The 13,424-nt window shown below is 42.0% G+C and overlaps 2 protein-coding genes across 2 annotated transcripts in view; one reads left to right on the top strand and one right to left on the bottom strand.

Moving 5' to 3' along the window:
* CSUI_010414 (uncharacterized protein) overlaps positions 1-840 on the top strand; it is a gene marked incomplete at its 5' end in the record, with an annotated part of 1,085 nt that extends 245 nt beyond the window's left edge. Inside the window, one exon of the mRNA XM_068070518.1 lies at positions 1-840. This exon is cut by the window's left edge and continues 245 nt beyond it. Coding sequence (XP_067917507.1) covers positions 1-67 — 67 coding nt within the window. The 3' untranslated portion in view covers positions 68-840.
* A 1,257-nt stretch (positions 841-2,097) lies between these two features.
* CSUI_010413 (apicoplast-associated thioredoxin family protein atrx1) lies at positions 2,098-13,023 on the bottom strand. Its single transcript, XM_068070517.1, has 10 exons — positions 11,710-13,023; positions 10,291-11,012; positions 8,605-8,966; positions 7,845-8,185; positions 7,213-7,355; positions 6,332-6,569; positions 5,065-5,367; positions 4,376-4,672; positions 4,017-4,250; positions 2,098-3,301 (listed from the first exon to the last, which is right to left on the bottom strand). Exons 1-10 carry the CDS (start codon positions 11,902-11,904, stop codon positions 3,074-3,076), a joined length of 3,063 nt encoding a protein of 1,020 aa, XP_067917506.1. The 5' UTR covers positions 11,905-13,023; the 3' UTR covers positions 2,098-3,073.
* Positions 13,024-13,424: the final 401 nt, after the last annotated feature.

The following is a 13,424-nucleotide window of genomic DNA, read 5'->3' as shown; positions in this document are numbered from 1 at the left end:
TCTCGCCTTTTCTTCGGTTCTCTTGGGGAGGGGGGGTGAATTCGATTGGACGGACATGTCCCTCTAACTTGAAGAGAAGTTTGAGAAGAAAGAAAGAGTAAGAGAAAGACAGAAAAAGAAAGAGACCTAGTAGACAGATAGAGAGAGAAGAGAGAAGGTATGTGTGATCTTTCTTTCTTCCTTCTCTTCATGATGTCCGTAGGAGTGCAGAGAGAGAGAAAAGAACAAGAAGAACCTTCAAGAGAGATAGAAGAAAAGTAAGACAAGATGAAGAAGTAGAAGAGATTGAAGTTAGTAGTCGTCTTCCTTTTGTGTTTTCGTATTCTTTTGTCTTCTTTTCTTCTTTTTCCTTATTTAACTTGACTGACTAGTCTTAACTCAATGGGTTGTTTGCCTAAGCACCGCCATCAGGTTAATCACGAGGAGGAGGTGTCTATACACTTGAAGAAGAGAAAGAAGACAGAAGAAAGAAGATCGTCGTTGACTTACAGCAGGCGGAGGAGAGGGAGTGGTGTGAAGAGGTGTATATATGAATGAGCGTGTGTAGCAGTATGCAAGTGTGGAGATACAAGTGTGGAATAGAAAGAGAGAGAAACTTCCTACGGCAAGATAGACGACAGTATTGCTGTGCCTAGTGATTGCTCTTCTTCTGAGGTGTATGTACACTTCCCATTTTCCTCTTTCTGTTTTGCCCGAGAAGAAATTTCTTCTTCGTTTCTTTTGTTCCTCCCCCCCCCTATTTTCGTCCCTTTCTTCATTCTTCTTGTCTTCAAATTTCGTCCTTTATTCCTACGAAAACTTTCTTTCTATCGCTTGAAAGAAAACCGAGAAGCAAAAAGATACCCATTCAATCATTCATGCATTGGCTGCCTGACTCGGAAGAATACACGTAGAGTGTACGTACACCTCACTCCTCCTCCTGCTCTCTGAACAATGCGATGATGAGGGGGGGGGTGAGGGGGCAAACCGATCAGGCAGTTAGGAGGTATTGACGCATTCCCACTTCCTCCATTACTTTCATTTATCTATCTATCTATTCAATCAGTCACCTACTTATCGGTAATCTAATCGTACCAGTCATCAACATAAGTAAAAAGACATCAGCAGTCTGCAATAGGAATGAATGGGGAGGTGTCTATACACCACACATACACTCCTACTCCTCTTTCTCCAGCTGCTCCCTCCCTCCTCTTTCTTTCTTTCTTTTTGTCGTGCCGCTTTATACTGTAGAGGCTCTCCATCATTCTAGTCCGAGTGTGTTTCTCTCCATACACTAAGAAAGAGGAACCAGAAAAGATAGATAGGCATACTTCGAGATAGATAGATAGAGAGTTCATCCTATCAAAAAGACCATCCTTATGGTTATATATATATATATATATTTATATATATATTTATATCCAAGGAATCACTGTGTCTTCTTCTTCATTCTCTTTCTCTTCCATTCTCGAATTGTTCATCTTCATCTTTATCTTTTAGTCTTCCTATCAGCTCTATCACTACTACTACTGCTACTACTAGAACTCTTACTACTGAAGACGAGTAGAGTACGTTCTCATCATTCTTCTTCTTATGTATCTTCTCTTCTGTCTTTCTTCTTAGAGAAAGAGCTACGGTAAGAAACAAAAGAATGAGTCCACTTTTTGGTCTACGACTACTTCTGTCCCCCCATAGAAAAGAAGGAGCAAAACAGTCACATAATCTATCTATCTATCTATTTCTCTATCTGGTGTCTAATGTATCTATTTAGCTTTCATCTATCTGTCTCCCTTGAATCTGTTTCTCTCTCTATCTGTCTCTCTCTCTTTGTCCTGATTTATGTCTGTCTCTATCTCTCTTTGTTCTCTCTTCAATTGATCTACCTTGGATCTTCCCCCTCTCTTCGTGATAGTTGCATTACCGAAGTTGTATTTCTAGTACCTTCTTCTTTCTCTTCTTTTTCTCTCTCTCTGTGTGTGTCTCAATCCATGGACGTTTCTCTTGAGAAGGCTCTTTAGAACAGTTCTTTCGGCATAAAGAAGAAGGAGGTAGACAGGAGAAAGGAGCAGAAAGAAGAAAACGGACAGAGAAAGAAAGAAAGATAGAGAGTCGACAAGTTCTTCTTTCTAGCTCCAAAGTTAAAGGAAGAAAGAGATAGGGAGAAGACCTAGGAAAACTGTCCGGTTCTCTTCCTCTTTCTCTTCTTCATCTCTTCACAGAGACATAAGAAGGGACCCACAAGATATAGAGATAGATAGACAGATAGGTATCTTCTGCCTATACGACAAGAAGACGACCGAAAGAGGAGACAACTTGTCTCTTCTTTCTTTCTCTGTCTATTTCTCTTCTTTCTTTCTTCTCGTTTAACTACATCACCATGCAAAGACATACTCATACAAATAGATATCCATCCACATACATATATACACACATACATACATCATATATATATATATATAGATAGATAGATGTATATAGAGAGAAAGAAGTAGATTGATATGAGGGGAGATCTCGAGATCTTCTCCAGAGAAAATGAATTACTTCATTCTCTTCTTCTTTCTCACACTTTCTCTCTTTCTTTCTTTTCTTCTTATTCTTCTTCTGTTTCTCCTAAAGAAGAGAGGATGAAGAAGTCAATCCTTCAATCAAAGAGAGCTCTATCTAACTACTATCTATCTCTCTATTTCTCTTTAATCTATCTATCTATATCACTATCTATCTATATCACGCAAGGGGGGAGTGCTGCTGTCTCGTCGTACTCCTATCACTCTCTGTAGCAACAAGAGAAAGAAAAGAAGAACTCTCGCTCTCTCTCTTTTGACGTCTTTCCTCTCTCTCTTAGCAGGACAAAGAGAGAGCCGATAAGCAGAAGAGAAGAAAAGAGATTGCAACGAAGAGGAACTTCCTTAAAGAAAGAAGAAAAGAAAGAGGAAGAGGAAAGAGAGAGAGAGGTAGGTAGATAGATGACTAGACAGAGAATTTCCACTTATCTCTCTAGGAAACAAAGACGACGATGACGAAGAATACCTCTTCTTCTTCTCCTTCTTAACTAGCAAGCGCCACTAGTTTCTTTCATTCTTTCTCAAGAAGCTTTTTAAGGCTCGGGAATTGCGAGAGATTGCCGAGAAAGTTGTTCACTTCGAAACCGATGGATGAAGCGCACAATTTCCTGCGAAGAAATCATACCCGAACTCTCATGACCTTCTCCCTTTCCTTCCTTCTCAGAAGACGAAGAAGAAATTGACGTCTCCTCCGTAGATCCTTCTTCCTTCTTATCTTTCTCGTAGACATAGTAGCTCTGATCAATCAAGTCCAAAATTACCTACAGACAAACGCACACAGAGTACATACAGACAAAAAGAACAGAAGAGAAAAACCGCACGTCGGTCGATGTCTCTTCAATCTGTTCACCTATCTGGGATCTATCCCGCATCTTTCTTTATGTACACTTCGATATCTCTATAGACTTGCGTAGACATCCAGAGAGAAGGAGAAGAGAAAAGAGACAGATCCAAAGCGAGGGAGAGAAGAAGAGGAAAACCGATCCTACTGTCTCAAACAGAGAGAGATTTGTCGATCAATACTTATCTGTCTATCTACCTAAATGACTCCATCGAAACATTACACAACGAATAATACCCATCTCTAGTATACATATATATATCTATATATATGTATATTTGAATAGGTACATGTGTACGTCTATGCCGAGTATATGATCAGCAAGGCTAGGCCGTGCCAAGAGAGGGGCGTAAGAAGTCCCGGAGTGTTGGATCGAATCGATTTAGATTTCTCTTCATTTTCTTTCTCTCGAAAAAGAGATTTCCTACGACCGACATCTAGGACACTCATAACAGCAGCAACAAACTACACACAAAGAAAGAAAGAAAGATAGAGAGATAGATAGTAGATACATCTCCACATGCATATATATAATATATATATATATATATATATACATGTATGAATATGTATGTATGTCTATAGATGTATGTACTATCTCTTTCTTTCTACGTATATGTGTATGTGGTATTTACCATGACAGGTTTCCTTGGATCGTGTTGCTGAGGTGGGTCCTTTGCTTTTCTCCCGCCTCCGAGCGAATCTGTTGACGAAGGTGTAGAAGAAGAAGAAGAGGGTTCTTGCTTGCAGATTCTTCGTAGAGCAATGGATCGAGGTGTCAACTTCTTAGCTGTGAAGAGACGTGGCAGGGGTGGATACTTTCCATCATTCTTCTGAGATTTGAGTGCAATCGCCGCTTCTTCCAGCTCCTAGACAAGAAAAAGAACAGAAAGAAGAGACACACAGCTAGATACAGGGAAATAGATGCATAGGGGTATGTCTTTCTTTTTCTTCTTTTCATCTCTCGAATCCAGAGATGATCTAGATTTCTTACTTTCTGTTGATCCATCTGCGACTTTTCATCTGCGTATTCCGTGAAGAGGATGAAGACAGGCTCCTCTGCTAAGCCTTCAACGGTCTCCGAGACATCGTGGATTTCCTTGTCTCTCCAAGGAAAGTTCAAAGCCTCTCGATCTTCCATGACTGCTTGCACGCCTCTCTTCGTTAAGATTTCTTCTCTCTCCTTCTCTCTGCTTTCTTCGTCGCCAGCAACACCTTCTCCTTCTTCTTCTTGTCCGGGAGTTTCTCTGATCCATATCAATGTGGGGAGCGACCGAATGTTCAGGGCCTCCTAGGAAAGAAAAGAAAAAGCAATGAAGGAATGACACCGCAAAGAAAGAAAGAAAAAGGAAAGATGAGAGAGAGATAAAGAAGAGAAGAAAAGAGAGAGGGGGAACAATAGAGAGAGAAGAGAAAGACAGAGAGAAAGTGGAGAGATCTAGAGAGAGATAGATGGGGATAGCTGAAGAAAGATAGATAAATAGATGAATGGATAGAATACATCCTTCTCACGATCATACGTCAGCTCTCGTTTTCGATTGGAGGCGAAGAAGAGAAAGAAGAGAGGGAGAGAGGCATGTATACACCCCAAGGGGAAGAAAGGAGAGAGAAGGAGGAGATCTTCGAGAAAGAAGAAGAGAGAGGAGAGATGAGATTCCGTCTCCACCCCCGTTCCTACCATACCTGTAAGATAGCTCTTCTATTTGTATCGGTATAGGGGATGGCATAGAAGCCGTCCATTTTCTTGAAATATTCATTGAACTGAGTCTCATCTTTATCGTTACTGACGAAAATGACCTCGACCTCCTCTTCTTCTCCTCCTTCTTCATTCTCTCCTTCTTCTCCTTCTTTCCGTTTTCTTTCCTTGAGAAGTTTTAAAGTCTCCACAAGCTTCGGCGTGAAGTTCTGACAAGGGGGACACCACGAAGCGCTAAAGTACAGACCGATCACTCTCTTCTTCTTCTTCTCCCCCTTCAAGACTTCATCCTGCGACAGGCACAAGACAGACGCAAGGGGACACGAGGAGGGAGATTGAAACAAAGACCAAAAAGAGAAAGAAAGAGATAGAGAGATAGATGGATAGCTACACTGACGGAAGAGAGAAAGGAAGAAAGAGAGATGATATGGTATACATGAAGATAGACAGACTGATAGAGAGATACATAACTACTAGAGAGACATAGAGAAGATATCTACATTTATCTTCTCCATGATATGTATATGTATGTATATGTTTCTCTCTCTTCATGTATATAATATATATAGAGAGAAAGAATAGAGACAGAAAGAGAGAGAGATCGACGGAACGGAGGAAAAACGGAAAGAGAAAGAGACAAAGAGATGGCGATCGGCTCTTCTTGTCCTGTAGCTTCTTTAGGATTCAGTACGGTAGGGGACTGTACATACACTTCAATACCTACTGCACCCTCCACTCTTTCTTATCACTCTCATTCTCTTCAGTTGAAACGAAAAGAAAGAGAAGACGTTCTTTAGAAGACACATTCTTCTTCTTCTTCGCCTCTCTCTTCACTCTCAAAAGGCAACTGAAGAAAGCGGACTTTTTGTAAACTTCTTCTTCTATCGATATAAGAAAGAAACTTTCTTTCTTTCTTTCTTCTCTTCGACTTTCCCTCTCTCTCTTTCTCTAAGACATCGATAGTCTCGTGAATAGAGGCCAGCCTGGGTGGTGTGTCTCTCGGGACACCGCAACCGCTAGGCAGAAGACACTCGACTAGCTAGCTCGCTACCTACCTACCTACCCATGTGTCGATTGTCTAGATAACGAAGGAGGGGTTTCTCGAAAAGGAGGCAAGAAAGAAGAAAGAGAGATAGATGTTTTCTTCACCCCTTCATTCTTTCTTCTTTAGCATCTCTTCTATCTCACTCCCTCACTCTTCCTTTCCTTCCTTCTTTTCTCCCCCTTTCCTCTTTTTCTTCTTCTTCTTCTTACCTTGGAGACAATCTTTCCGTCATGCTGAAGTAGGGTGTCTCCTAGGAGTTCTTTGATGGTCTTTTTCTTCCAGGGGAAGTCTGCAGGATTCATTAGCATCGACGCATAGGCCTGGGGGTTCACTACTTCTCCTTCTTCATTCAAAAGAACAAGCTGTGGAAGTGTAGACACACGAAAGCGGCGATAGAGCTTTTGAGCTATCTCTCGACCTTTCGCATCATCGTAAGGGACTGCATACCTACGGGAAAGGAGAGAAAGAAATCCAGATAACCACGAAGAAAGGGGAAAGATCAAGATACAGAGATAGACCAATACACACACCGAGAAAGAGAGACAACAAGAGAGAGATTCGAGAGAGGTTCAAGATGGATCGAGAAGGGCAGGAGAGCAGAAAGAAGAAAGACATGAAAGAAAGAAAGAGATGTCTCGAACTGCTATTTCTGTAGAAAGGAAGAAAAGAGATGAGGCATAAGGGGGAGAAAAGACTCTTACTTAAGCCTAAATCTTTTATCTACTCCTCTCTTTAGTTGCTTACTATCTCTTTACTCTACCTCTCTATGTCTCCTGTGTCTATCTATCTCTATCTATTTATTTATCTATCTTTCATCTCTCTCCCTCTGTATGTTGTATCTTATCTCCTCTTAGAGAAATGCCTACTTCCTCCGCAGAGAAAGAAAGAAAGAAAAGAGAGAGCCATTCAAAGAGAAACGTAAGATACCACACAGAGAACAACACGGAGAGAAGAGAAAAGAGAATGGAGAGAAGACAAGAGAAAGGCCAATGAAGAAGATGCGTCAAGATAGAAACATAGAAAGAGAGACACTGATTCATCCCCTGTCTCTTCTCTCATCTTTCACTCTTTTATGTCCTTCCTTTCTTACCAAGGCATCTGAGAGAAATGTTTCTCCGCGTCTTTTACATTGCTATCTGCTGAGACATAAACTACTCTTAAATCTTGGCCTTTCGCTCGACAACCCTCGGCAATCGACTTCAATCGAGGGGTGAAGGGAACATACCCACGTGTCTAGAAAAGAAAGAAAGAGAGAAAGAAAGAAAGAGAGAGGAGAACACGCAAACGAACACCTCAGGGGCAATCTCAGCTGTAAGGACAAGATCACGTATCTAGATGAAACAGCAAGAAAGAAAGAAAGAAGAAAGAATGAATGGAGAGAAGGAGAAAGAGAAGGAAAGAAGAAGACAGAAGAGAGCAAAAGAGTGTGATGTGGTGTGTGTCGGGGGTGTATGCGATGGGAGGGCATGAAGATGTATGGAAGTATCATTCAATCTATGATAAATGACGAAGAAAAATGAACGAGACATCTATCTATCTATCTATATCTATCTATCTACCTATCTATCTATAATCTATCTATCTATGAAGCCTCTGAATCCTATACATCCTATATTCTTGCAGGAGTTCGATGGCTTGTGAGACCCATTTCCACTTTCACTCACTCTCTCTCTTTCGCTTTCTTTTCTTTCTTTCCTTCTTTGTTTACTTGTCTGAACTTACCTCAAGCATTTCTTCGACTGCGCTCCCTGTGAAGTAAAGAGCGGTCACAGTGGGATGGCTGCCTCCTGGAGAAGAAGGACTTCTCTTTCTTCCACTAGGTAAAACATCGGCCGTTGACACTTCGATCGTCGAAGAAGAAACTAGACTCTCTTCTTCTTCTCCTCCTCCTTGGTCGCGTCTTCCTCCTTCTCGGAATGAAGAAGATAGCTTGCTCTTCTTTCTTTCATGTGTAAGAAGCACATAGCCCAAGAGATCTGTAAAAGGTGTCGACGGTCGGTCTTCGAGGCGCTGCCGCCTTCGCTTCTTGAGAATCTCTTGGGTATACTTTATACCCAGGCTTCCTAGGAGAAAGACAGAGAACAAGAAAAGAAGAAGAAAAAGATTGAAGAATGGGGTGGAAATCTTAATCGATCTCTATATGCCGCGCGCTCGTCTTGGAGTGTCTCTGCCTGTCTTAGAGAGAAGGAGGAAGAAGAAGAAAGGGCTCTGTTGAGAGAAGAAGAGGAAGAGAATCCATCAGAGAGAAACTAGATCTCTCTGTCTGTGTAAATCGATTTATCAATCTATCTCTTCTTAGGAGCAGAGAAAGAAAAGTTTCGCGCATCGAACATGAAGACGAAAGCATTTCTAGAGAAACGAAGAAAGAAACAAGAAAGGAGAGAGAGAGACACATAGGCAAACGTGAAGAGACTGTATGTACCTATGCATGCCTGTATGTATGTATGCAGATTCTTCTCCTTCTTCTTCTGCTTTCTCTTACCTAGTGCGACAATTCCTCCTAATCCAAGAAGAATTTTCGCAGCTGGACAGGTGACGGCGTGTCTAAGCTTTCTTTTGAAAAAGTTGAGAGCCCGAGACGTCCCGCTATCTCCTCTTCCTCCAAAAGAAGAAGCATCTTCGTCATCTGTCAGAAATTCTTCTTCTTCTTCATCATCTTCGTCATAAGTAGAATACGACATGGCACGCGACCGCCCTCTTTGAGTATAGGAAGAAGTAGAAGAAGAGGAAGACGAGGAAGAAGACTTGAAGAAGGCCGGCATAGCCTTTCTATTCTTAAGAGAATTCCTTCCTTCCTCGCGCCGATGTGCTTGAGAAGATAAGTCTCCTTCATTGCTCACGTCTCTAAGAAACAGGGACAGAGAAAGAAAGAAAGAGAGCGAATTGTCGACGGATGCACATTCATACATATAGAGAGAGATATAGAGACACAGTGACCTCGAAGAAGGAAGAAAGGTTGCCTATGTATGAATATGTATAGGTGCATGAAGGCGGCTGTGAGAGAAGAAGGGGGGGGCGTCGCCTATAGAAAGAAGTGAATGAGAAAGGCTGTCACGCTGTCTTCGCTTTGGATGCTGCCTTGACTGGCTTAGAGAAATGGAAGAAGAAAAAGGACAGTTTTCACAGGAGAGAGAGAGAGAAAGGAGACGGAAAGATAAAGTGCGAGCAGAAGAAGAGAGGCGGGGGGGAGAAAGAAAAAGAGAAAGAAAGAACTTTCATCTAACAATGACCAAAGAAAGACGTCTCAGAGAGAGGGTGCCTCAGGTGAATGAGAGAGAGAAAGAAAGAAGAAAAGAAGAAAAGTATACTCCTCCTTTCACGCAACTCTACTAAAATGGGGAATCCATTCATACATCGATGTACATAGCATACATACATCAACGTACATATATATATATATATACAACTACATGTATCTAGATGTATATATATATATATTCCGGATGTATCTTTTCTCTTTGACTTGTGTGGCTACAGCCAGTTAGGTAGTATGGGTTTCATTCATAAGATAGATGTGAATCCATCCAGCCATGTATTGATGGATATGCAGTGAGAATACAAAGACTTCCTTCGAAAGTAGCTGGTCTATCTCCTCACACTGAAGCTTTTTCTTCTTCTTCACCAAGTCCATGAATGGCCTCTCTTTACTGGTCTTTCTCATGTTTCTTTCTCGACATTTTTCTCTCTACGATACAGTCATTCACCTTCTACACCGTGCTGTACGTACACCTCCTACGAGGTCTTCGAACGAGAGATAACTCACACACCCTATATGTATATATGTATATATAGAGGAAGAGAGAGGGGACAAAAAATGGAAGGAAGAAAGAGAAGGAAAGAAGAGGATAGAAGGAATGAAAGAAAGAAGGGGAGAGAGAAAGAACAAGAGAGTGATGGAATTTCTCTGTATAGATATGGAACTTAAGAAAAGGACATTCATGTTGACTCTTTCTTCTTTTTTCTTCTTCTTTTCATCTCCTTGGCTGGGAACCCTCATATCTATGGATCAAGGTCAACAGTGAGATAGATAGCAAAGAAACATGCATATAAATACATATATCTATCTATCTATATATGTATACGAAGATTGCCTGGGAGGGAGAGAAGTGCATGCACCAAGGGAGTGTCAACGGGGTGGGGTGGTCGTCTTGGTCGTTGCTATTCTTACATGGAGTGTTTTCGTATAGAACTTTCAAGAGATTCTGTTGTCGTTCTACTTCCTTCACTCGCAACATTTTCGTGATCTTTTCTTTCTCTTCTCTCTTTTTCTACTCGTTCTTCTCCGCCGCTCGTAACTCCTCCCTTACACGCAGCTGAATTCTCTCTTTTATCGTTCCACCGTGGAGATGTCTCATTGCGGTGTACATACACCCGAGCCGAATAAGACTTGGGTTGATGAGAATCGACACCAGAAGGAGTTCTTTCCCCCTGTCTCTCTGAAAGAGTCACTTGCTCTCCGCTTGGCTCTACGACTGGAGAAGTCCGTAGTAAAGAAGAGGAAGAAGGAGAAGAAAAGTCTTGCTCTTTTCTCTCTCTGTCCCACATCTCCTTTGAATCTTCTCCACTTCTCCCCGGCATCTCATCTGGTGTATGTACACCCGGGGAGGTATTGCTATGCGCGTGTTCTTCGTCTTTTTCTTCCACATGATTTCTTTCTTCGTGGTCTTCTTCATCTCCATAAGCAAAAGACGAGTCAGAAGAAGAATCTATTGCTGTCCCCTCCTGAAGAGCTGCTACTACTCTTCTTTTCCTGTTTAGACCATTTCTCTTCTTCTCTCCTTCTTCTTCGTCGTTCATCCATAGATCGCCCAGGACATGCGAGGCAGAATAAGCAGTAGAAGGTAGAGGCGACCTCTCCAGATTCCTTTCTCCTGGAGGAGATGGCTCAAGCTAAAGAAAGAAAAAGATATGAAACAGAGTGAAGAAATTCTATGCTGTAGAGGGTTGCACAGCAGCACATGCATATCACACTATTTTTCTCGTCATATTTATGGAGAAGAAAGAAAGACAAAGTTCACAACGACAGAGGAATGCATAACATTCACAGAGGAATGCTTAGAGTGTCGAGGAAGTCTCTAGAACTCTTCACGAGTATTTCTTTTCTCTTCTCTCTGAAACAGAAAGAAAGAAGTGTCATGTAGATAGAAGTGCATTCCACGGACGAGAAAACCTTCGGATGTCATGTGTGTGAATTTATCTCATGTCTCCCCACCTGTATGTACACCTCCCTCAGGTGCGCTTCCATATATGTGGGGAGTATGGGGGCCTACCTCAGGTGTACATACTCCCCCAAGGTGTATCGACACTTATGCCAGGTGTCTAGACACCTACTAGGGTGTTTTGTTTCCTGCATCAACATTAGGTGTACGTACACCTGAATTGGGAATGCGGACACCTATTTCAGGTGTATGTACATACAGATACATCACCCCACTCCGAGGAAACATAAAGCCAATGAAAAGGCACAGGGCAGCATTATTCCGAGAAGTATTTCTAACTGCGTGAGAGCAGGATCGAGTCATACGGAAAAGAAGAGAATTCCAGATATACCCTTCTACCTTCAAGAAAAAGCTTCTTTCTTTCTTACCACGAATGCCTGAGAGGAGAGAAGGGAAAAAGAACTGCTAGATGATCTCTCTAAACCTGAGAGATTCTTCTCTAATGAAGCGGCGAAGAAGAACAACAGAAAGGAGACAGAGATCATCTTGATATACGGAGACGAGAAAGAGGAAAAAGACGAAAAGAAAGAAACAGAGTGGACGGGAGAAAAGAAAGGAGCCATCCTAACATGAAGAAGAAGAGAGAAGTAACGCAGAGAGAGAGTAAAGAAGATGTGCAGAAAAGGAGAAGAGAAAAGCACCCGAGCCGGTGGACTGACGAGCCGCACGTATCTTTGTCAAGTGAAAAAGGGAGTTAGTCTCTTTACAGCTGAAGAGAAGAAGAGAAAAGGATAGAAGCAACGAGAGAAAGACAGAAAGAACGAGCCGAGAGAAAGAGATAGGGGGGGAGGCGCTGATCAAGAGAGACTGGAGTTGAAGAGAAGAAAAAAAGCCAATCTGTTTTCTTCGTAGCAACCGACAAAGAAGATGAAACACATGTCTAACCTGTATATACACATGAATGCATATGGATGAATCTGGATGTATGAATGGGTTTATGTAGCTGTTTCTCTCTGTATGTGTGTATGTACACTTGGCGACGAAGAGAATCTTTTTATCTTGTTCCTTTCAAAAAGAAAAAGCGGAATGCTAGCTAAATACCTCTTTAGTGAAGAGAATGCAAAACTTCGTGAAGATCTTCGTATCGTCACTGCCTTCTTCAGTTCAACAAAGGAGAGAAAAGAAGAGAAGACTCGGCAAGTATTTTACAGAGATCTCCTGAAATCCGAAAGAGATGTGTAGAGATTGAAGAAACGAGACAACTTGTCTCGTAGTCCAATTTCTCTCTCCCTCTCTGGAAAGAAGAAAAATGACTATGATCTTCTCTTCGTGAAAGATCAACAAGACAGACAGGCAGACAGAGAGAGAAAGACGGATACCGAAAGGAGACAGACACGTCCTAGGTAGGTTCTCTACAATATATTTCAAGATTCCTCTCGTCACTGAGATAAAAAAGAAGACGAGGAAAGCCAAAGAAAAGAAGAAAAGTCCGAGAGAGAAAAAGAAGGTCTCTCTGCAATCGCCCTAGCCCGCAGGCGAAGAGCGGGGAGAGGGAGTGGAGAGAGGCCTGCGAAAGAGAAGACAGACGGTTCTTCTCTCTTTCTTCTTCTTCTCCTACTACTACTTTTCGAGATGTCTTGAAGAGAAAAAGTGAGAAATAGAGACTGGACGGAAGTAAAAGTAAGAGAAGCGCGGAGAAAAAGAAAGAAAGAGAGACAGAAGAGAATCGAATTGAATTATCGAGAGAAAAGAGATCTCGATGGTGACGGTCGTGGTCGTGGCAGGAGAAGACACACACGGAGAGAGGAAGAGGAGGAGACGGGGCAGCAAGGCCCTTGAGAAAGAGAGAGAAAATTCCTATCAAGGAACACTCGGGGTGGGCGGGGGGTGTGTGTGTGTGAAATGCTATTCGGCTTATATTGGGAGAAACAGAGGTTTAGAAAGACAGAGAGAGAGGGTGTTGTTTTGGAGTGGGAAAGAAGAAGAAGACAGAGATCTGTCTATGATAAGGAGATTCGGCAGTGAATGAAGCTAAGATTAAGCGAGAAGATGTGTACTCGAGTTGGATAAGAGGTATGGAGAAGGAAAGAAAGCAAGAAAGAATATGTACGATGGGTATGAGTATAACTCCTTCACATTCCTT

Source organism: Cystoisospora suis (genome assembly GCF_002600585.1).
Source record: "Cystoisospora suis strain Wien I chromosome Unknown contig_7362, whole genome shotgun sequence".
Classification (NCBI taxonomy): Eukaryota; Apicomplexa; class Conoidasida; order Eucoccidiorida; family Sarcocystidae; genus Cystoisospora; species Cystoisospora suis.
This window is presented reverse-complemented; position numbering and strand designations above follow the sequence as displayed.